The following is a 24,245-nucleotide window of genomic DNA, read 5'->3' as shown; positions in this document are numbered from 1 at the left end:
AGTATAAACACTAACTACAATAACTTGCGCAGCAAGCAATAGAAAAACTAAGTGATATCATCACTGTGTAATATCCCCCCACAAGTTGGAGGTTGATAGATGTTTATCAAGCCCAACTTGGATAACAAAACATGAAAAGTCTTGGGAAGTAAAGCTTTGGTGAAGAAATCATCTACTTGATCTTGGGAAGAAACTGGAAGTAGCTTGAGGATGCCAGAATTCAACTTCTCTCTGATCAAGTGACAATCAATCTCTAAGTGTTTGGTTCTTTCATGAAACACAGGTTAGAGGCAATATGAATGGCACTCTGATTGTCACAATAAAGTACAGGAAGCTTGGAACAAGAGATATGCAGATCCCTGAGAAGGTAAAGAAGCCATTGAAGCTCACATGTGGCAGATGCAAGAGCTCTGTATTCAGCCTCAGAAGAGGATCTGGATACTGTGATCTGTTTCTTTGTCCTCCATGATATTAAAGAGCTTCCTAAGAAAAAACATTGACCAGAAATGGATTTTCTAGTGTCAAGGCATCCATCCCAATCTGCATCTGAGAAGCCTTGCAATGTAAGGGAAGCATTTCTGGGAAGGAACAAGCCATTGCCAGGACACCCCTTAAGATATTTCAAAACTCTTAAAGCTTCATGATAATGAGCTTGAGTAGGTTTAGAGAGGAACTGACTCAATTGTTGTGTAATGAATGTGATGTCAGGTCTTGTAGTATTGAGATAAAGCAATCTACCCACCAATCTTCTATAGGCAGGAACATCATCATATAATGGACCATAATCATGATGAAGTTTAATAGATAAATCAGAAGGAGTAGAAACAGGTTTGGAACCTATAGTGCCTGAATCATCCAGTAAATCCAAACAATACTTTCTCTGGCACAAAGAAATTCCTGATTTGGAATGTGCAACCTCAATACCCAAGAAGTATTTCAACTGACCTAAATCCTTGATTTTAAACAATGAATCCAAAACACATTTGATGTGAGTGAATTCCTGAAGAGAGTTGCCTGCAAGGAGGATATCATCAACATAAACCAGAAGAATGGTGAAAGAGGATGATGTTTTCTTCACAAACAAGGAATGGTCAGAGGCAGCCTGCAGGTAGTCATGAGACAAGAGAGTGGAAGTTAATCTTTCATACCACTTTCTACTAGCTTGTTTCAAACCATATAAAGACTTTTGAAGTTTGCAGACTTGATTTAGTTTGTCAGTTTTAATGCCAGGAGGAACTATCATGTACACATCTTCTTGTAGTTCTCCATGAAGAAAGGCATTATTAACATCAAGTTGATGAAGATGCCAATTGTGGATTGAAGACAAAGCAATTACAAGCCTGACAGTTGTAAGCTTAGCAACTGGAGAATATGTGTCAAAGTAGTCCAAGCCTTCAATTTGGTTATAACCTTTGGCCACAAGTCTAGCCTTATATCTCTCAATAGAGCCATCATCATGAAACTTGATTTTATAGACCCATCTGCAACCAATAGGCTTGACATTGGGTGGTAAATCCACAAGCTTCCAGGTGCCAGTTTTCTCATGAGCATGAAGTTCAACTTGCATAGCATGCTTCCAACAATCATGTTTACTGGCTTCAGCATATGATTTTGGCTCAGGTTGTGAATGAAGGGACAACACAAAAGAAGAATGAGCATTAGATAATGAATGATGAGATACATAATTGGAAATGGGATATGTAGATGCATGAATGTTACTGCAAACATAATCTTGCAGATAAGAAGGAGTAGTAATGTTTCTAGATGAATGTCTGGGAACAAAAGGGGCAACATGTGAAGTAATAGGAGTAGGAGGGGAGACAATAGGTGAATACACTATATCTTCAATAATAGGAGGCTGGGAAGGAGAAGTGTCAACAATAGGTGAAGGAGACTGATGAGAGAAATACTCCCAGTCAGGTGAGGTTGAAGAAGGTGAATGATGATAAGGAAGATGGTTCTCAAGGAAGGTAACATGTCTAGAGACAAATATTTCTCTAGTATGCAGATCATAAAGAGTAAAACCCTTGTAACCCGTCATGTATCCCAAGAAAAGAGACTTTCTAGCTCTAGGTTGTAATTTGGTTCTGTGAGAATGAAGAGTGGAAGCATAACATAGGCAACCAAAAACCTTAAACAAAGAAATATCAGGTAGTTTATTATGAAGCATGAAATAGGGAGATTGATTTTGCAATATAGGTGTAGGGACTCTATTGTAAGGAAAACAACAAGATGAATAACATATGACCAAAAAGAAGGAGGTAATTTTGATTGGTACAATAAAGCCCTACCAACATTGAGGATATGTTGATGTTTCCTCTTAACCCTACCATTTTGTTGTGGGGTTTCAACACAAGATTTTTGATGAATAATACCATGAGATGCATAAAAAATAGGTAAATGAAATTCAGGACCATTATCAGATCTTATAAATTTGGGAGTTGTATGAAAATGGTTTTTAATCATAAGAATAAAGTTTTGAACATGATGAGACACTTCAGATTTGGTTTTAAGGAGAATAATCCAAAGAAATCTGCTATGGTCATCCAAAATAGTAAGAAAGTATCTATGACCATGTACAGAAGCAACAGATAGAGGACCCCATATATCTAAATGTATAAGCTCAAAATTGGCAGAAGCATATGAAGAACTTGAAGTAAAAGGTAAATGCTTGTGCCTGGCAAAATGACAGAGATCACAAGTATCTTTATTATTAGAAGTAATATCAGGATGTTATACCCTAATTTTGGACCTAAAAAATACCAGCTCAATTCTTCTTTTCTTGCATTTTAAGTCATCCAAAACATTTTTTCTTGCATCTCAAGTCATTTGAATTTGTCTCTGATCAATTGCATATTCCTCTTGATAGAGCCAAACCGCAAGTGCACGGCCTATCGAAGTAATAGTAGTAAGTAAGAGTATCGTTCCGCTAGGGAGTTGTTCAACTTAATTAACTTTTAGTGAATGATTAGAGGAGAGAAAGTTAGAAAAAGGGAGTTTTATTGCTGAAGGTAAAAACAATAATAATAAAGGGCCTCGGGATCATTGGTTCATCATAATGACAAATCCTTCACTAGACAAGACCTAAACATCTAATTTCATGGCTTACACACTAATTTCTAAAGACCGGTTTCCCTTAGCCCCTCACCTTTCCGATGAAAGTCCGGTGAGAGTTTACTTCTAGCAACCAAGCCTATTTCGCTGACATGATTACTAGAAGATGCATAGACGATTGAAACTACTCTTTGTCTCAATAATTGCAAAGACTATTTCACTGTTTTGCAATTATTGTCTAGATTCACTTGTTCCAACATCAAGACTCCGCTCTCGCTTTATGAATTGATGTTTGGGATGATGGATTAACGATTATCAAACCGTCCGCTTTCGCTTCCACAGTTTGATAATTGTTAATCCACGTTAAGACGGTGAATCTAGATTAGAAATTAGGGTTACATAGAAATTAGGGTTTAGGCTTGTTTTGTTTAGGATTGAGTCATTAGACTCCCCAACAATCCCAAGACGAAGAAGTCTACTCACTCATGTTCATCGTAGACATGGGGGAAGAAGAGAGATAAACAGTAAAATAAATTGCAAAGAAAGTAAAAAGGAAATAAAGAATTTTTATTGAAATAATACTTGAAATAAACAAAGTAAAGGGGTGAATGTTTATGGTGGAGAGCTACTCTATTTATAGCTTTACAATCGACTTAGAAACTAAGCAACTAAAAGGGTAAAACAGTAAATCTGCAACAGGGTAACTTGGGCCCGAAGAAAAAGCAGCAAAAGAGGTTTCTGGAGGTGGCACGGCCGTGCCACATGTTGGCACTGGCCGTGCCAAGCTTCTGACTTGGTAGGAACATATTTTTGTTCCATATCTTCGTATTTTCGCACTGTATTTGCTCCAGTCCTCTTTCTTTTGCTCCAAGACACCCTCCACCATATATTCGTTCCTAAAATAAAATAAAAAGCAATTTAAAGTAAAATATTCTAAAAGGAAATAAAATGCAATAAAATCAAATCAAATCTTATTTAAAACTAAACTAAATAAAGCATTAAAATATACTAATCTATGACTCATCAAACTCCCCCACACTTGAATCTTTGCTTGTCCTCAAGCAAAAGGCAATAGACATAGCAGGCAACAAAAGATTTATTCATGGCAATATTAAGAACACATGTCTCAAAAGAAAGGCTTTGCTTCAAGTACACTAATTACAATTTCAAATGCTTCTCATGAACCTATTCTACCCAACATCAAGTCTCAAGCGAGTGTGTGTGTGCAGTCCAACCCTTTTATTGCTCCTGTATAAGACAGATATTATGAGGAATAGGTTCTATTCTTAACGCTAAAGTAACCGAGAAAAGTCCTTTCTTCATTTCATATAAGAGTGATGGGAATTTAAGTTAAGATTGAATTAATTTAACAATTAAGCACAAGGGCTGCAGATGCTTAGGGGCTATCTATCCTCGTAGGAAGTCTTCTCGGATGTAATTGTCCTTTCCCCCTAGATTCAAAATCACCCTAAGCAGTGCTGCAAAATTATTATTTGTTTCATCTCCGCGTAGGAAGTCTTTTTGGATGTAATTGTCCTTTCCCCCTAGCATTGATGAATTTGTTTCACTTTAGGTTCAAATTAGGGAGTCACCACCACAATTAGGAAGTTAGGGATTGTCCTTTCCCCCACATGTTGGTGCCATTCTCCCGCCCCATTTTAACTTTAACAATTAAGGATATAACAATTAAGAACATAGATTAATTTCCCACACAAACTTATACTACTTTTACTCTTAAGACTTTAAAGGGTCTAAGTTAACACTAAAGATAGAACGTGTTCCTTAAAATACCTATTCATACATTTGCTCAAGGATTGCAACCGAGTGCTTTTCTCATTGGAGATTTTCACAATAAAACAAGACATGGGTATAGCAAGATCATAAGGACACAAGAAACTACTTTCATGTATAAGAAGCAACCTAAAGAAGAGACAAAACAAAAATTTTCATGCCATTTTTTGCATTAAAAACAAGCTACTAGTCATGCCTTTCACTATAAAAACAAAACAAAAGAATAAAGTTCAAGGGAGTTTGGACACTACGACTCTAGACACTTTATTAGGCCTCCCCCCCCCCCCCCCCCCCCCCACACTTAGGGGAAGCATTGTCCTCAATGATTCAAAAGAAAAAGAAATTAAAAGAGAAGAAGAAGAAGAAGAAGAGAGAAGGAGTAGAAGAAGAGTAGTAGAGAGAGAGGAGAGAAAGGAAGAGAGGAAGAGGAAAGCTCACAATTTATTGAGGTCCATATGGAGGACCTTGAAGTTGGAGGTGTTGCATCATCCGACGGAGCATCTCATTATTTTCATCATTGACACGGTTGCCCCTTTGAACTTCATTGCGAAGGCCGGAGATCTCAACACCTTGCCTTTGTTGCTCGGTGCTCATCCTCTCGATTTCATTGTGAATCCATGTCCATCTTTGATTTTCATTAAGCTCACCGGCTTCATGGCCATGGTGCCCCTCTTGGTGCAAGTTAGCACCGTCTTCTTCATCATGGTGCAAGTTAGCACCTTCTCCCTCATCATCATCTTGCTCACCTAGAACCTGCACATCATTAACATACAACCAATTTTCTTCCACCTCGGTGGTAGTCCGAGATGGGTTAGGCAATAAAAACATGATTGGCACATTTAGCTTAAGTTGGTAATGAAGAGATGGACGATGTTTGATGAAATTCATAGCAATAAGGGTTTCTATGTTAAGCCTATTGTTTCCCTCAATTGGTTTGATCCCCTCATCTTCACCTACTCCAAAACACCTAGCTATATATGTAATGATGCCACCCACCACTATGTCTCCTCTACCGGCCGGTCTAGTACCGACAAAGTCTAGGTGATCAATCAAATAAAAACAAGTATTGACGGCGTGGTTGTAGAGCATTGCCCATAACATGAACAACTCATCGGTTCTAGTGTTTCCTAGCTCGGTTCTACCCCAAATAGTGCAAACCATTACCCTCTGAAGGTACCTAAGTACGGGGTTGTGAATGTTGCTAGCTTTGTTCGCCCTAGGGACGTATTTGTTAAGACCGGTGATTTGTTTCCAAAAGGCAGCTGGGTCATAGTTAACCGGTTTTAGACTAGGATCCCAATGATCATGAATATATCCTTCATTTGCAAAACCTAAGGCCTCACAAAAGTGCTGAAGTGACATGTCATAATCAATATTCATCAACCGGAAAACAACTCTATGGTTAGGGTTATCATAATCCAATTTATCTTTGGTAAAATCTATTGAGCTCAAGAATTCATAAGTGAAATTTTCATAACCCCGCATAGGTTTCAGCAAATCAGTCCAACCTAACTTTCCTATCAGCCTAGAAACATCATCAAAAAGCTCTAGCACATCCAAAGTATTGGGATCAGGATAACGAGAAGGATGCAAGTGTTTAGAGATGAGATTTTTATACCTGTCCCTTTGTTTGTTGTTTTTGAACTGGATTCCATGATTCTTCACTTGTGCTTGCTTCTTTGGGGGAGGTCCTCCTTGAGAGCTTGCTGGTTCCTTACCACTTCTTCTTGAAGCCATTGACCCTTGTTGCAATTGGTTTGAAGTTTTAGGGTTTGGGAAGATTTTTGGTGGAAAGGATTGGTTTAGGGTTGGGGTTGATGTTTTAAGGAAGGTTTGTTGGTTTGGATGTGGAGATTGGTTAAAGTTTTGTGGTGTTTGGGTTATGTTTTGAAAGATTAGGGTTTTGGTGAATTATGGATTTGAATGGATGAAAGATGTTTTTGATTGGTGGTTTTTGTTTTGGAGGAAGTTTGTGGTTGATTGGTGAAAGAATTGAGTGATTTGGTTAAGAATTGAGGGAGATATGGGGGTTTGAAGGTTTGAAGGTTATGGAGGTTTAGAGAGAAGTTTGAAAGATGAAAGAGGGTTGTTGTTTGTGAATGAGGAAGAAGAAGAAAAATTTGTATATATGGGGGTGTAGAGCTCGGGCACGGCCGTGCCACCTATTGGCACGGGCCGTGCCATCTTTCTGACTTCAACATTGCTTTTTTTTTTCTTAAAAACTTGGCACGGCCGTGCCAAGCCTAGCACGGGCTGTGCCACCTTTCTGGTCCTGGGGGCTTCAGAATTTTTCAATTTCTCGATTTTTTTCAAATCACACTTGGACAATTACCTACAAAACAACTTAAAACAAAGAAAAACAAAACAAAAGCGATTAAATGCGTGGGTTGCCTCCCACGAAGCGCTCTTTTAATGTCATTAGCTTGACGGTTAGAAAGAGTCCTTAGAATGGATCAAAGATATCATATTGTGTAGATGACGCTATAAAACGTTCTTTCACAACATGATCGTTAAGCATGCAACAAGAGTAAAGAGCGGGACCCTTCATAACATTTTCCAACTCAAATCCTACCATCTTATCACTTACTTGAAATACTATCCTACCGTTCTTAACATCTATGAGAGCTCCTGCGGTGGCTAGGAAAGGTCTACCTAGGATTATGGGGACGTCTTCGTCCTCCGCAATGTCAACGACTACAAAATCAGTTGGGATATATATCCCTTCTATCTTAACGGGTATGTCCTCGACAAATTCTACAAGTTTCATGGTAGAACGATCAGCAAGTTTCAATTCCATCTCGGTAGGTTTCAATTCTCCTATCCCTATCCTTTTGAGAAGAGACAAAGGCAGCAAACTAACACTAGCTCCTAAGTCACATAGGGCTTTGTTTATGGTTTCATTCCCAATTTCACATGGTATGGCAAAGCTACCTGGATCTCTAAGCTTAGGGGGTGCTTCTTGAATGATTGCACTAGTGTCCCTAGCCAAGGCTATTGTCTCATTATGCTCTATAGCCCTTTTCTTTGAAAAAATTTCCTTCAAAAACTTGGCATATAGAGGCATCCTAGACAAAGCTTCAGCAAAGGGAAGTTTAATGCAAATTTTCCTAAGTATGTTAACAAATTTTTCAAACTTACCCTGTAGTTTAAGCTTATCAAGATTTAAGGGGGATGGAGTTTTGTTTTCTTCAAGCGGTTTTGCATCTTCTATCACAATTTTATCACCTAAATGCTTGACACTTTCTTTCCCAATGTTTTTAACCTTAGCAAAAGTTTTGTTTAACTTACTACCCCCAAAAGATATGACATTAACTTGGGCTTTGGGATTGGCTTCGGTTTGACCAGGAAAGACTCCCGGTGTTTGGGAAGAGGTAGCCACTTGTTGGGCTATTTGAGCAATTTGAGTTTCAAGCATTTTAGAGTGAGTAACAATAGAATCAACCTTGGTATTGAGCTTGGAAAGAGAATCATTCAGAAATCTGGTTTGGTTTTTAAGTTCTTGAAGTTGTTTGGTTTGGTTGGCAATAGAGTTTTCCAACAAAATTTCCAAATTGGATTTCTGAGTGAATCTTTGGTTGTTTACATAACCGGGTGGTGCTACTTGTCCATAGGGATTTTGGTTTTTATAAAATTTTTGATTTTGTCGCATCCCTTGGTTGTATTGAGCATAATTCATTTGCTCAACACCATTAATAGCACTACCTAGTTGGCAATCAACACCAGCATGACCAGTTATACCACATATTTCACAAGAAGGAGTAGAAGCAGAATTGATAGCACTAACATTGAGTTTTTCAAGTTTTTCGGTTAGTGTATCAATTTTAGAAGCAAGGTGGTCATAGTTAGAGACTTCGTACATACCTGCCTCCTTTTTGGAGGATGAAGAACTAGTGGTGGCTCTCTCGTCGATCCATTTGTAATGATTTTGAGCCATGTCTTCAATCAAGGCATACGCCTCCGTGTAGTTCTTATTCATAAGTGCTCCACCTGCAGCTGCATCAACAGACATCTTAGTGGTATAAGACAAGCCATTATAAAAAGTGTGGACTATAAGCCACTTCTCTAGGCCATGGTGGGGACAAAGTCTTAGCATTTCTTTGAAACGCTCCCACGCATCATAGAAAGATTCCCCATCTTTTTGGTTGAACCGCGTGATTTGGTCTCTAAGTTTAGCGGTTTTAGATGGTGGAAAGAAACGGGCAAGGAATGCTTGCCTCATCTGATCCCATGAAGTAATGGAACCGACTTCGAGGGAATGGAACCAAGCGCTAGCTCTATCCCTTAAGGAAAAGGGAAAGAGATGAAGTCTTACGGCTTCTTGGTTTTCCTTCATGGTTCCACTAATTCGTAGGAAAACAGAGATGTGAAGAATGGGATCCTCAGTGGGGGATCCCGAGAATTGGTTTTGCTGCACCAAGTTAAGTAGGACAGGCTTAATTTCAAAATTGTCATCCTCAACCGTTGGGTACACAATAACAGCTTGTGGCTCAGCCGTAGACGGCGTTGCATACTCTTTGAGAGTGCGATTGGCCATGGCGATGTTATTTTGTGCCGCTCTCCTTCTTCTATGTAAGAACCTTTCGATCTCGGGTATGAATACCGCTCGATTTCTAGTTCTTCGCATAAAAGGTTGAGAACCCAAGAAGTTGACGATAACAGAAAAATAAAAAGTTAAAAATAAAAAGAAAAGAGAAAGAAGAGAGAATTCTAATCACTAAGAAAAAGCTAATTAAATTAGTTAACTCCCCGGCAACGGCGCCAAAAACTTGATAGAGCCAAACCGCAAGTGCACGGCCTATCGAAGTAATAGTAGTAAGTAAGAGTATCGTTCTGCTAGGGAGTTGTTCAACTTAATTAACTTTTAGTGAATGATTAGAGGAGAGAAAGTTAGAAAAAGGGAGTTTTATTGCTGAAGGTAAAAACAATAATAATAAAGGGCCTCGGGATCATTGGTTCATCATAATGACAAATCCTTCACTAGACAAGACCTAAACATCTAATTTCATGGTTTACACACTAATTTCTAAAGACCGGTTTCCCTTAGCCCCTCACCTTTCCGATGAAAGTCCGGTGAGAGTTTACTTCTAGCAACCAAGCCTATTTCGCTGACATGATTACTAGAAGATGCATAGAGGATTGAAACTACTCTTTGTCTCAATAATTGCAGGTCAGTCCTTTAAGTTCTGAAAATTGCAGAATGGTCCAAAGAGTTAGTTGCAAGCTCATGTTCACGTGGCAGCACCTTACAGGCCAAGGCATCACATGTGTCAGCTTATAAATAGCTGAATAGTGCTAGTACCATTCGGATTTGGCCAACTCAACAAACATAAGTCCATTTCTCTCTCATCTCCTCAGAGATCAAACGCCAAAAATTTCCAGAAATTGGTATGAACACCATGAATGTTCATCCCCAATTCCAACCCTAACAGAAAATTCTCCACTGATTCTCACAAAATTCATCATCAATCATACAAATTCAACATGAATTTCACAGAAACCTAATCAAAATCGATCCAATTCAATAAAATTTCGGAAGAAGAGTTTGTTCGATTCGCGTCGGTTCTCAGGATTTTCTGTGAAAATCTCATCATCGAACCTTCTTCCCTACAATTCGAGCTCAAATTCACCACTGAAGTAGTGAATCTGAACGATCACAGAAAATACGAGAAGAAGAGAGATCGAAGTAAAAAGAACCGGTTCAGTACAATCACAGGGAAGAAGCAAAGAACGAAGGAGGAGGAAGACTTTCACCGATTTATTTTCGGTGAAACATAGCAAGAACTCACTGATTCAAGGAAGAGTTCAATTTTTCGGACGTAATCACAAATCTCCAAACAAATCGAGGTAAAAGCTTCCTCTCCTTTCTCTTTATCTTTCGTTTCAGGTTTAACCGAATCAGAAAAATGTAGATCTACTCCGATTCCGACCTTTCCTCAGAAAACTAGTTTCAAAATCATGTAGAGGAGAGGACGACGAACACAACGGTGTAAAAAGATCTCGAAAAACATTCTGATACGGTGGCGCCACCGGCGAACCACCGTAGCTGCACCGTTAGGTTCGTCGGAGAAGACGACCGGTGAAGAAGAGAGAGTTGCAGAGCTTCTCTCTCTAAAACAGTTTAGTGAGAGAAAGAAGGGGAGAAAATGCACCGAACCGGTAGCTCTGTGCTTATATAAGCACATGAACCGGTCCGGTTCGTTTGATCCCTTCTGCCTTGATCTTAGCCGTTTGATCACCGATTCGCCACGTGTACAGTGTAGATCTACTCTTCCTGTGGACTAGCTGTGTGTTATGGTGCGCTATATGTTATGGACCCTTGGATCTAGGGTTTTGATGGAGCCGGATCAATCCAACGCTCCTGATGCGTTTGGATAGTCCAGATCCATCAAGAACCTTGGGCCTGGGCTTGTTTCTGCAGATTTCTTTATTTTCTCTTGCTTTTTGCTATTTCTTGACACTGTTTTGTTTCATTATTTGCAGCTCTGATCATGCTCAAACTTGTTTAGAAAATTCTGTAAAAATTTGTGTATGTTTCTTGATAATTTTGTAACGTTTTTATGCAATTTGTTTACTGAAAATCTTGATAAAAAAATATTAGTACATTTTCTTGCTTTATTTCTTGATTTTATGTGAAAAATCTTATAAAAAAAAATTGTCTAATTCCATTTTAAATTCTTGATAATTGTTTGTGGTACATGTTACTTGAATTTTGTGAGTTTATTGCTACTGTTTGTATTTGATCTTGCTGCATGTGTGTGAATCTTGGTTAATTACTTGGTTTGCAAGTTACATTTGTGAATGAATAATGCAAATATGCCTAAGTTTACTTTGTAAATGTCAAGTTCATCATGTTGCCTTAATTCTCATTTTAAGACCTGATTCTAAACCTTTGAAAAATTTATTAGAATGTGAGAATTTTAGGCAATAGGATTCTTGCATTTTGTGAGTAAATTTTAGTTATATTTTTGCACTTTTTGGCTTTATTTTGTGAAGTTTTCTATGCCTTTGTCTTGATATTTTTACTTGCCTTATTTTCTTTGATATTACCCTATGCTACAAACATTTTCTTGTTTCATGTTTCATACATCATAAGCATATTCTCCATCACACTTCCTCATCTCATTTCTTTACTTTTCTTTTGCTTTTAATTCATTTATGTGGGATTAAGTTCCCACAAGGAAGTAGTGTGTATGTAGGAAAATGATGTAATATGGACTATGGACTCTAAATATGTACACCGACACTCACACCGACACTAGCACACACCTCACATGGTTACTTTAGATGTATGCTTAGGTTATGCATGTTTAGATGTATGTTTAGGATTGCATGTTTAGATGAATGCTTAGGATTTACACTTAGAAAAACTCTCTTTTCCAAAAAACATGAACAACATCATTCAAATCATTTTCTAAATAAACCTTGGGATCAAATCCCATTGAAATTTTCCTTTTCTTTTCTTAAATAAAATCTTAATGAATTTTAACCATACAAGACTCCTTTTGCAAAATAACTAATTCAACCTCACAATTTCACAACCTTATGCCCTTGAGGCCTCTCTCTCTCTCTCTCTCTCTCTCTCTCTCTCTCTCTCTCTCTCTCTCTCATTCTTCAAAATTCCAATTTTCCAACTTAAAATCAACCAACAAAAAACAAAAACATCTTTTGGAAGAGAACTACGGTGGATTTGATCCCTTAAAAGGGTACGTAGGCAAGGAAACAATATTCCTTCAATTCAAATAAAATAAAAATTCAAACATCTTCTTCTCCCTCCAATTCTTCACTTAGTAAACCGTTAGGTGTAAATATCATTTTTTAAATAGCATTTAAAAATAAAGCGCGCGCGTAGAAAATAAAGACGGTTCCTATAGGATACTATAGTCGTTATGGGTGCCTAACACCTTCCCGTAGCGAAAACAACTCCCGGACCTCGATTCTCAAGGGTTTTGCTTATTTTTTCCCTTCCCAAGAAAAAATGAGATATCAACGGTTAAAAACGTTCAAACGTAATCAATGTTTGACACCCGAAAACCAAGATAAAACACATGATACAAAAGAGACATTTTATGGAGTCTCTGATGAGACAAATGACCAAGTCTAAAGTGCCACAAGGCATCATTAGGAACAAAATGATCATGTTTATTACAATTTGAAAGAGAAACATTATTACAAGAAACACTAGAAACAGAAGGGAACTTCATATGTGAAGGTTGACTTGAAGGATAAAACTTGTATAAGCCATCCTCTTGTTTAGCCAAACCAATCATCCTCAAAGACTGGTGGTCCTGTATGATACATTTATCAAGATAAAATTGAAAGAAACAAGTCATGGATTCACAAACTTTGGCTACAGAAATGAGATTGAGTTTAAAATGGGGTGAATAAAGAACATGAGAAAGAGTAAATTTGGAATTGAATGAAACTGTGCCAGCATGATGAGCTAAAACCAAGTTACCATTAGGTAAAGAAACATGCATAGGGTTAATTCTATAAAATGAACTAAAATATGAAAGATCACAACAAATGTGCTCATTAGCACCTGAATCAATAAGCCAAAAAGAAGGTTTACTTGTGAAAGAAGAAACAGAAGCAGATATACATGCAGAAGTATCAGGTGTTGCAATGCTGGTGGAAGTGATATGATTTGAAGTAGCTTGTGAAGGAGGGGTTGCTGAAACCACCAAATTTGATTGTTGTAACATGGATACAGGCTGAGCAAGTTGTTCTTGAGAAAAACCAGCAGAAGGAGAACTTGCAGAAGCACCTGAACCAGAAGAAGATGTGGCACCAGTTTCTATATTTTCTTGACAAGCAGCATTAGCACGAGGCATAGATTTGTTAACATTGGGGTATCCATGCTTCATGTAACAAAAATCCACAGTGTGATTTGTACGGTTGCAAAAAGTGCAAAATCTAGTTGGTTTGTTACCATAGGAACCCTTGCCACGACCTTGGGGTTTCCTTGAATCAGAAGCATTGATCTGAACAGAGGAATCTTCAGTAACACTTAATGAAGTGAGAGAAGCATGATTACTCTCTTCTTGAACAACCAAAGAATAAACTTTGTTCAAAGAAGGAAGAGGATCTAGAAGAAGAACTTGAGTTCTTACAACAGAGAATTGATCATTTAAACCAGTTAGAAACTGCATTATTTGATCTTCATTCCTATGAAATTTAGCGGTTCTTGAAGCAATACAACGGCAAGGATGAACACAAACACAATTGGGGATTGGTCTGTGTGAAGATAGTTCTTCCCAAAGAGATTTCATTTCAGTGAAATACTCTAAAACACTCTTAGATCCTTGCTTCAAGTTGTTAATGGAGGAACGTAAATTTGCAATACGAATACGATCAATTTTGGAAAATATTTCTTTCAAATCAAGCCAAACCTCAAGAGCAGTATCACAAAACACAATAGTTGGTGCAATAGATTCTGACACTGAATTGATAAGCCAAGATTGAACTAGATGATTGCAACGTTCCCAAGCTGAACGGTTCAAGTCATCTTCATCAGGCATAGGTATTGAACCATTGATGAATCCTAGTTTGTTCTTCGTGCCCAAAGAACGCTCAACAGTGCGACTCCATGCGATGTAATTGGAACCGGTGAGCTTAGGAGTAATAGAAAGAGAATTAGGATTCTCACTAGGATGAACAAAGTAAACTGATTCAGTATCAGGTGATGAATTACGAGGCGCCATAGAAGATTCAGTGAAGAATTCAAGTTGCAGAAAAACAGAGTATGAAAAGCTTCAATGAAGAAGATGAAGCAAAGCAAGAAAAAGGTGAATTTGGGAAAATCAAAGGCGCAACAAGGTTGAAACAACCACAAGCAACGAGAATCACGGTGGATAAACAAGAATCAACACCGGAAAACAAGAAAGAAACGATCAACAATGGTGATCGGAGAAGAAGAAGCAGCGGAGAAAAACGGTTACAAAACCGTTATGGATCGTAACAACCTTTCTCTTGTGAAGAGAAGGCGCGTGATACCATATTAGGAAACAAGTAAAATGAAGAGAAAATGAATTGTTATTATTGAATGAAGTGTTTACAACTGATATATATACAAGAAGCTACGGCTATGGTAAGCTATCATGAACATGCAGTAGAGTATAAACCCTAACTACAATAACTTGCGCAACAAGCAATAGAAAAACTAAGTGATATCATCACTGTGTAATATCTTCTTAGGAAACAACTCTAGCAACACCTCTGGCAATGGATAAATTAATGTACCTTGTTGCGGATAATATATCTCTCATTACCATTTTTCTGTAAAAAAAGGAAATGGGGATAAATAATCTGCAACTAAGGATTCATCTGATTCTTTTCGGGGAAACAACTCTTGCAACAACTTTATAGCAATGGAAACTGCTTCTGAAATGTGAGTTTTTATTTCTTTCTTTCTTTCTTTCTGTTTATTCATTTTGTTTTAACAGACAAAAGAATTATAAAAATAGTTTCTTTCTAATTGAATGTTTTAAAAGGAGTTATGTTTTATATGTATAGTAAATGCATGAAAAATCAAATCCATTTATGATCATGGAAATAGATTTTATTGCTTTTTTGGTGAAAATATTAGTCTCTTCGAAGTAATTCTGACAAAGGATGCATGTTTTTCATCCATAATTATCGCAACAGAGATTCAACTTATATGAAAATATTTATGCTTTTCAAATAACCATTATGGATATATACTCTCATATTAGTACTACTTCTTGCAAGCAGGTCACACTCCATAGACAGATGACTATTACTCAGATGTGGTATAAAGATGGAAATCTTGCATGCTTTATATCTTAGCTCTCCCCAAGTTAGGGATGGCAATGGGTACCCTATGGGTAGGGTACTACAATGCCCTTCCCCATACCCGCATTTATAAAAAATACCAGTACCCGTGCCCGTACCCTCGTGGGCAACAACTTTAGTCCCCTTCCCTATATCCTATGGGTACCTAAGTGCCCATACCCGCACCCATTACCCGCACTTTAACTATGAAAAGACAATAAAAACATCACAATTGAAATAAAACTACATTCCAAATTTTTTAAAATTAACTCATAAAATAGTACGAATCTTAGTATTTAGTCAAATAAAAAACATCCAAAATATCCCTAAAAAATTGTACACCGGCATGATGGAGTTGTTATTGTATTAAGAAGTTTTTTGGTTTAAGTTTAGGTTTAGGCTTAAAGAGCTAAATAAATTAATTAATTATACACCAAAAATAAATAAATTATTTTATGATATTATATAGATAAGTATATGCGGGGTTGCGGGTCTGGGCAGTATAGTACCCTTACCCGTGCCCATACCCTTTCAAATTTTTGGGTATTACCCGGACCCGTGCCCAAATCCATAAATGCGGGGTTTTACCCTACCCATTGTGGGTATTTTTTGCGGGTACCCATAGGGCCTGGGTCCAATTGCCATCCCTACCCAAGTCACCAAATCTATAATGATAATTATGTGAGTCTAGCTTATGATATTTTGTTTCCCTTATTTTATTGAATTCTTGTTCTTTCTGCGATGCTTTGTTCCTGTGTATCCCAAATGGATACTTTACTTGAAAACATGGACTGTTTTTTCTGCCCTTTCTTTTTAGCAGTTGCTACTCTCTTCCCCTTATGATCTTGTGTGTTTAGAATGAAATCTGTTATAAAAATACATAACACAACGGAAGAATACATGAAACGCAACAATAGTATAAGCAATAAATGTGAAATACGAGTACTTTATGAAAGTAGAGTCCTTTTGAGTTTCCCTTTAACAAAGAAATAATGTTTATATAGAGCGGGTATTATATTTATGGGTTAATTATGTTTCTAGTCCCTATAAAATAGCGACCTTGTAAGTTTAGTCCTTACTTAATTTTAATAGCATTTTTAGTCCCTAATTTTGTTTTTTTGCCCTGAGTATTAGTCCCTACTCAATTCAAATTTGTTTAATTTATGCTTAAACTCTTAAATTTTTGAACAATTTTTTGCAGACATGTTTAGAACATTACTAAAAGTTCCTCCGCAAAAAATTATCGCAAAATTTGATTTATGCATCCAGATTTTATTACTTTTTTATCTTTAACTTTTGTCGTTTTAAAAAATTCATATTTAATTCATTTCATGTCTGAAAATTCTAAATTTTAGTAAACGAACCTTTCATAGTGTTCTAATCTTGTCTCAAAAAAATCGTTCAAAAATTTAAGAGTTTAAGGATAATTAATCAAACTTTGTTTTAGCAGGGACTAAAATTATAAGTAAATTTTTTTTATAGGGACTAAAAATGCTATTAAAATTAAGTAAGGACTAAACTTACAAGGTCGCTATTTTATAGGGACTAGAAACATAATTAACCCTATATTTATATATATATATAATATACCAAAGGAGCAAGAGAAAAATTAGTTCCCAACACATAAACATCAGGTCTTACCCAACATCTTATTCTCAATTCGTAGGTTGAATATCCTATAGTAAGGAAAAGGTGTTGTGGAGGAACCTTAATGTTCCTTGTTTTTGTAAATAAAACATGTGGTTTCCAGCACGAGAGTTGAATTGCAACATAAACCCAATCACGATAAAAATAAACAAATAAAAAATTGGCAGGAGAAAAATATTTTTCTATCCTATTACTTTCTCGCGCGTCCTATAAAATTTTCAAAAATACCATCGGTTCGTAATGGTGCAACATAAACCCAATCCTATTACTTTCTCGCACCAGACTGTGTTTAAGTTTTATTTTTGGTAGGTTTTCATGGCCAATGACATAGGATTTTTTTTTAAAAAAGGTACAAAAATAATTAAATAGTTTAAATTAAAATAAGACAATAACAAAAGTGATGAATCTTCTGGGAAGGTGTTCGAAGAGGTGCTTTTGTACTTACTGGCATGCTAACTGACATATTTCGATCGGCATGTCAACTTGATCAAGTTCTTAAGAACCTCTTCAGAATCAGATCTGCAACATAATGATGAAAGACAAGGTGTTTCAAGTGGATTGTTTTGACTTAGATCCTGCTGTCTTGCCACCTAACATAGGTATATTACTAAGGCAGCAAGATCTAGCTCATAGCAACCTCTTGGTGTTCGTATCTTTCGAAAGATTTTTCAGAATTTTTTGTTGTGTTTTACAGCAACTGAACCAAAAACACTTATTTATAGAAGTTTATGGACTTCATGGACCACAAAAACTGTCGGTACAATGCGGACCACACAAAAAATCCTGTACATAAAATTTTTGGATTATATAATACGAAACATCCCTCACCCTACAAAGTACGAAGTTTATCTCATTTTTCACCCAATATTGAAGCATTTCGGATTATACAATCTAAAAAGCTTTGATAATTTTTGGATTATATAATCCGAAACAAGTCAAAGTTTTGGACGATGTTCAGTAACTCAGGAAACACGTTTTTCAAAGGTTTTTACCAGCTTTAATGGCTGGTAAAACCCTTTGAACAAATTTTTTGACTCACCATTATGTGTAGTTACACTTTATGCAACACAAATTTCACCTATAAATACCCTTCAAACCATCACCATTTCTCACACCCTCTCCTCCTCTTCCTTCTACAACAATGTGTTTCCATCGTTGGTCTTTCATAAAAAGAGGCTACTTTAGAAATTCATGGATTGTATGAACGGTCAATGGGGATGGTGCCGTGCTGCAAAGAAGCATGCTTTGTCTGGGTGCAATGTTGACTATCAAGGTCTTAAAAAGGAAACAAACCTTACCCAACCCCCCCGCTTTCTTTTCCATCATTTTGCACTACTGATTTAGCTTAGGGTTTTTAATAGACTAGTATTAGGTTTGAATATTTTATGTAATAAGTTTAAAAGCTTTAAGCTTAAGCTTTATTTTATTGTAAATGGATTGATGTAATAATAAAATGAGACTTTTTGTATCATTTTGTCTTTTTTTGCATTTATTTTATGTTTTTGGCATCAAAATAATATAAATAAACCAAAGTCTCTTCAAAATTCTGGGCAAAGCAAATTTCGGATTATATAATCCGAAAATTCCGGACAAACTAGTTCGGATGATTTAATCCGAACCAGGGGTATTTTTTGTTTTTTTAAAAAAAGTAGGGCGCCTGAGAAACATATAGGATGGAAAAAGTAATAGTAAAAAAAATATTGCAAGAGAGACCAAGGTGGCCCGATTTAATTTTATAAGAGAGTAAATATGGTTTTTGTTTCAAGGACTGGTATTTTTTTTTAAAAGGCCGAGAGGAAGGTTAGGCATCAGGGGGAAACTGAAGCATCCCAGCTAGATTGCTACCCAACAGAGACCCCATCCTTTACTGCCTTCCCAATACGTATTTATTAAAAAATATTTACAAAGAGGGGGGACTAGGCCAAAACCCTCAAAATAGGCTGGTATGGTCTACACACATTTTGTCGGAAATTAAAATGGATCTTCACTCTTTCTAACCTTCCCATACACATTAGTTTAGACAAACATTTACAAGTTAATAAACACAAACATTTGTGTCACATTGTATTGGTGCAGTTAAAAAATATTATTATTTTAAGGGAAAAACGAGTTGGAAAATCTTATAATGATATTTAAACAATTATGAATTTTTTAAAGAATAAAGTATTTTCTGTTTTGGCATTTTATTAACTTTTCCTTAAAAAAAAAGCTTTCGTCAAAAGAAAAAAAAATTCTTTGACTAGTATTCTAAGAATACTATTAAAATATTTCATAAAATAAAAAGTATACTATTAAATCAAAGAAATAGATAAATATTGTAAAAAAAAAAGTAAATAGTTTTTTAAATTCAATTACAGTATCCAATACATTAGTTATTTGACGAATTGTATTTTGCTTATAAATTAAATGTGACCGTAGAGAGTATTACCTAAGCAAGGTAAATGAAACTGAAACCTCGAAAACCAGTTTTCAGTTGCTTCCTTAAATTCAGTGTTGTTCTTTTTGGCATGGTTGCCACATCACAAAATCCAGAAAGACAACCTCAGTTTCAAACTCATTCATTCACAAAACAACAAAACCCTTCACAAGGAAATACATCCTTCACAATTCTACAACGTTTGCGTGCAGTTCTTCACTCCAAAATGCCTGCCACATGGCATCAGAACATACGTTACTCACAAGCACTTTTGTGTTCTTACCATGTTTGGATCATTTCAGCATTATAAAATTTATTTTCTTTCATTTCTTGAGGCATTGTATTCTGCTGTTTGTAAAAGTTGTTTTCTTTCATTTCTGGAGACTGCTGTTTGAGAAAGCAACATGGCAGAAGAAGGTTTTAATCCGCAAGATTATCTTACTCTGCCGCCAAACTGGAAGGATGATCCTGAAACCAAAGTAATATTTTTCATCACTTAATTTCTTCAAATCAGTTGAAGGGCCTACTTTCATTTTACCTATCTTTGAATTAAGTTGTAGTTTGTAATTTTCTTTTTTTCTTTAATTCCTTTTTCCGATGTTCCTTAGATCCTTTTTGTTCTTGCTTTTGCTGAATTATTTTCGAGAAAATAGATTTGTAGAAGCTATGACTAAATATTACAATCAAGATTGCGCTCGTAGCTTCCCTCTCTTGCGCTCAAGTGTGCGTTCACTTATGGTGAACAAGAGTCATACACAGCAAATCAATTAATTTTTGTTATATATATGGAATAGAAATTTCATTCTGTTTGAATTCAAATCTAAAAACCATTTTTTTTTACTGAATCAATGCTCAGATCTATCCATCAATTATGTTGATTCTTTGATATATTTGTAACGTAATTAAGAACGGTGGATATGTTGCTTAAAGAAAGAAAGCACTATATTTTGCAGGTTGCTAACAAGTGGTCATGATTATGTGTTTGATGATATATCTGTTTCAGCCCTTAAAATTGTATGAATGTTATATAAATTTTTTAATATTGAATTTGAATTTATGATTGCAGTGTTTCATAAATTTGGACACAGGGAGAATATTCCGTTACAGTGGGGATTTTGTTGGCTTTGTTGACGCCTATCCGAATCAATATGTGAGTTTCTAGCTTCTTTTTTTTTTTTTTTAATTTCTTTTATGGTCGAATAATTTTCTTGTGCACAACCAGTATTAACACTTGACCTAAGTGCTGTATGTACCTCTAATTTACTCTCTTGATCAGTAATTATTATCTAATAATCCCTCAAAAAAAAATTATTATCTAATAACTTTCCTGTTTTGAAATACTTGTGCAATATTAAACGTGTTCTATCAATTTTTGAGATTTCTTGCTCTTTTTTTTTTGTTTTTGCAGTGTTACTCCTTTTGAAACTAAGGTCCCGTTTAATTTCTGAAAAAAATTTCACTTTTCATTTCTTAAAATATATGTTCGTTTTATATTACCAACAAAGGGATGGAAGACTTATGTAGTGAATAGTTGTGATAGGGAGAAGATGGAAGGGAAACTATATATTATCAAAAGTTGTAAAAGAAAATGATGAGGAAAGTATTGGACCTGCATTCTCTTATGTTTATTATTTGAAGTAAAAATGAAAACAGGAAACATGAGATTCTAATTACTTCTCAAAGCATCTTTAATTACATATCTAGCATAAATCATATGTAATGCTTGTTTTTTTTTATTTTATCTCATTAGAAATTAATCATCAGAAGTAAATGTCATGTGATAGAGGAAGTGGCAACTTTGACAAATCAGTATTAAGATTTCAATACTTATTTTGCAATTTTTACAATATCTTTGTACAATGAGAAATATGTCTCAAATGATGCCTTAAAACTTATGATATGCATGTTGTCCTTAGTCTCATAAGAAACCATCACAATAATTGGGACTTTGGTACATTAAGTGCACCATAACCAGTTTTCTATTACTACTACTCTTTTTTGTGCGTGTATCAAATTGGAAAACAATGAAATGTAACTTTATTAGTCCAAAACTTAATTCAAATTTAGAATTGTGGTGACCATATGCGGAGAAATAGAGAGAATAATACATTCTAAGAACACTTGTATTTGGTCTATGGGGATAGCTCTTAGCTGGTACATGTTGTATGATATTACATTTCTGAAAAATTGTAACTAAATATGTAATCTATGGTTGTAGGCTGAAACTAAAATAAAATTTGAGGAGAAACCATCCACAACTAAGGACTCTTCTGAGGAAGCAACTGTAACAATGGAAATAAAAGTGAGTTTTAAATTATTATTAATATTTTTCTGTTCATTCTTTTTGTTTATTACCACTAGGGGTGAGAATATGTCAGGGCATGCCAGACTTTAAAAGGTCGGAGTCTGGCCTATGGTCTGTTGTAGGCCTTTTTTCTTTGTCTAGTCTGATCTATTTAAAAACCTAGTCTGACATGAAAGCCCATTCAATGTTTATTTCATTTTAAGGTTATTAAATAGTCCATTTTCCCGTTTTCTAAATAGGCTAAACAGACCTTTAAACATATTAAAAATACTATTTCACTTTAAGGCATGTCTATCATCGTAAAGCCTTAAAGACCTATTTCACTATAAGGACTTAAAGAATATTTAAATAGTTCATTGTTTGAGTTTTTTCTTTGAAGGGAGTCCATTGTTTGAGTTGTTTCGTGATTTTTATGTTTAATATAAATTAAAAATAAGTTTTAATAGATATGCATAACTAGGATGACCTATCAAACTTCATAGGCTTTGTCCCTCAAAACAAAAAAACTTCATAGGCTTTTTTCGTAGGCCATAAAAAGCCTAAGCGTAGCCTTTATAACAAATAGGTCAGGTCAGGCTGTACGCCCTTGTACGTCGACCAGACCTATTCCCACCCTACCACTGACATAAGAATTACCATATTGGCTTTAACTGCATGCAACATATAAAACCTTGTAACCTATTTCTCTTGGTAATTGCTTTTCAAGGTGTATGGCTTTAAATGCATGCAACATATCAAATCTCATATATAAATAGATGATTAATAATAACTATATATATATATATATATATATATATATATATATATATATATTTAAGCTTTCCATTCAAATGAGAAGTTTGATAGGAAATATGTTTCCGTTTTTAGTTTTTTTTATTCAGTTATATCAAAACTGTCAATCTATACTTGATAGAGAAATGTTAGCAACACACTATCTAATCTATCTGTTTTTTTTAATACAAACACTCATATTGGTTGATTCATGTGGGTCCTTTCAAATTTAAGTAGGGTATACATGATTTAGAGGCATATGTTTCCAAAATAGTATATTCCACTTGAATTTTCAACAAATAATAGTGTATATGTTCAAGAGTGTTAGAGAGGGTGTTTTTGATTGAGGAAGTACTCCAAAACTTAATAGATCGACTTTGATGATCCATTCTAAGAAGTCTAGGATTTGATCTCTGACAATAACTGGAACATGTGGTAAGTTATTCATTTATGAGAAATTGAAACTATTTAATTTGTGGTTTGTAGGATAAAATTAAACTGGAATTGGCATCATGTGCAATTGTAGAGGATTCATCTATTTCTCTTGAGGTAACAACTCTAACAATGGAAACTGTTCCTGAAAAAGTGAGCTTAATTTTATGTATTTCTCTATGTTTATTCAAAGAATGGTGTGTTTCCTTGTAAACAAAGTCACTGCTTCTCAAGTGGCGTGGCTAACAAGTAACATACCAACCTTATATTGTTTCTTTCTTCTCAAGTAGTTAAGCGCTCAAGCACAAAGGTTAATAAGCACAAAGTTAGTCTGTACATTATAAATGATGCAGCCGCTGTAAAACTCCTCTTTCATGCAATATAGGAGATTAGAATTTAATGGTACATATGAAAATTTAATAAAATGACTAAGGGACATGTTTAAGGGTGAAGCTTCTCATCAAGATTATATTACATTTGACTTTGTTGGTGGAATGAACTTTCACATGCATAATATAACATCTTATACTCAACCTGTAGGATGGACGTTTTACGTCAAGGAAAAACCGTTGTGGAGCTTGTGGTGTACGAGGACATAATCGGCAAACCTGCGCTAAAGCAACGTGAAACCGTTTATGAAAACAATCTTTATGTTTGTTTGTTAAACCTTTCTAGAGTTTTGGATAGTTTTATGTTTGATTTTCGACTTTTTAAGGTATTTTTGCCTTATCCTTTGCTACATCCGAAGTTTGGTGTATGGTAATTTGTTATGATATGCATATATATACACATGCAACATACTTGGGGCATCGTTTATATAATTTACAATTATCTTAATAGTTCGTCTCTCTCTCACACACACAAACATAAACAATTTCATTTCCTCCATACTTCTTAAACAAGCCCTTACACCGAGGTTTGTTACTAAAAATCTTTTAATTGGTATATGTTTTATTTTATAATATTTTTTATTCACATAAAAAAAGTTGCTAAAATTGTGGTTTCACGTTCTGGATTACATAAGTCTCCAACCAGTTC

At 35.5% G+C, this 24,245-nt stretch overlaps 1 protein-coding gene, 1 long non-coding RNA gene and 1 other non-coding gene across 3 annotated transcripts; 2 read left to right on the top strand and 1 right to left on the bottom strand.

Annotated features, from left to right (window-relative positions):
- Positions 1–253: 253 nt before the first annotated feature.
- On the bottom strand, positions 254–14,546 carry LOC146908609 (uncharacterized). Its single transcript, XM_085729283.1, has 4 exons — positions 13,236–14,546; positions 12,952–13,130; positions 2,581–2,677; positions 254–2,131 (listed from the first exon to the last, which is right to left on the bottom strand). The coding sequence occupies exons 1-4, from the start codon at positions 14,544–14,546 to the stop codon at positions 254–256; spliced, it is 3,465 nt and encodes a 1,154-aa protein (XP_085585409.1).
- Positions 8,910–9,016, top strand: LOC146908610 (small nucleolar RNA R71). The gene has a single exon (XR_015020756.1). It is a non-coding gene; the product is annotated as a small nucleolar RNA R71 (small nucleolar RNA).
- A 6,219-nt stretch (positions 14,547–20,765) lies between the features above and the next one.
- Positions 20,766–24,028, top strand: LOC146908608 (uncharacterized). Its single transcript, XR_015020343.1, has 4 exons — positions 20,766–20,849; positions 21,918–22,001; positions 23,262–23,324; positions 23,748–24,028. It is a non-coding gene; the product is annotated as an uncharacterized LOC146908608 (long non-coding RNA).
- Positions 24,029–24,245: the final 217 nt, after the last annotated feature.

Source organism: Medicago sativa, chromosome 7 (assembly GCF_051527215.1).
Source record: "Medicago sativa cultivar Bolivia chromosome 7, Bolivia_mono, whole genome shotgun sequence".
NCBI classification, from domain to species: domain Eukaryota; kingdom Viridiplantae; phylum Streptophyta; class Magnoliopsida; order Fabales; family Fabaceae; genus Medicago; species Medicago sativa.
The sequence above is the reverse complement of the archived record's forward strand: the minus strand, read 5'-3'. Positions and strand labels throughout refer to the sequence as shown.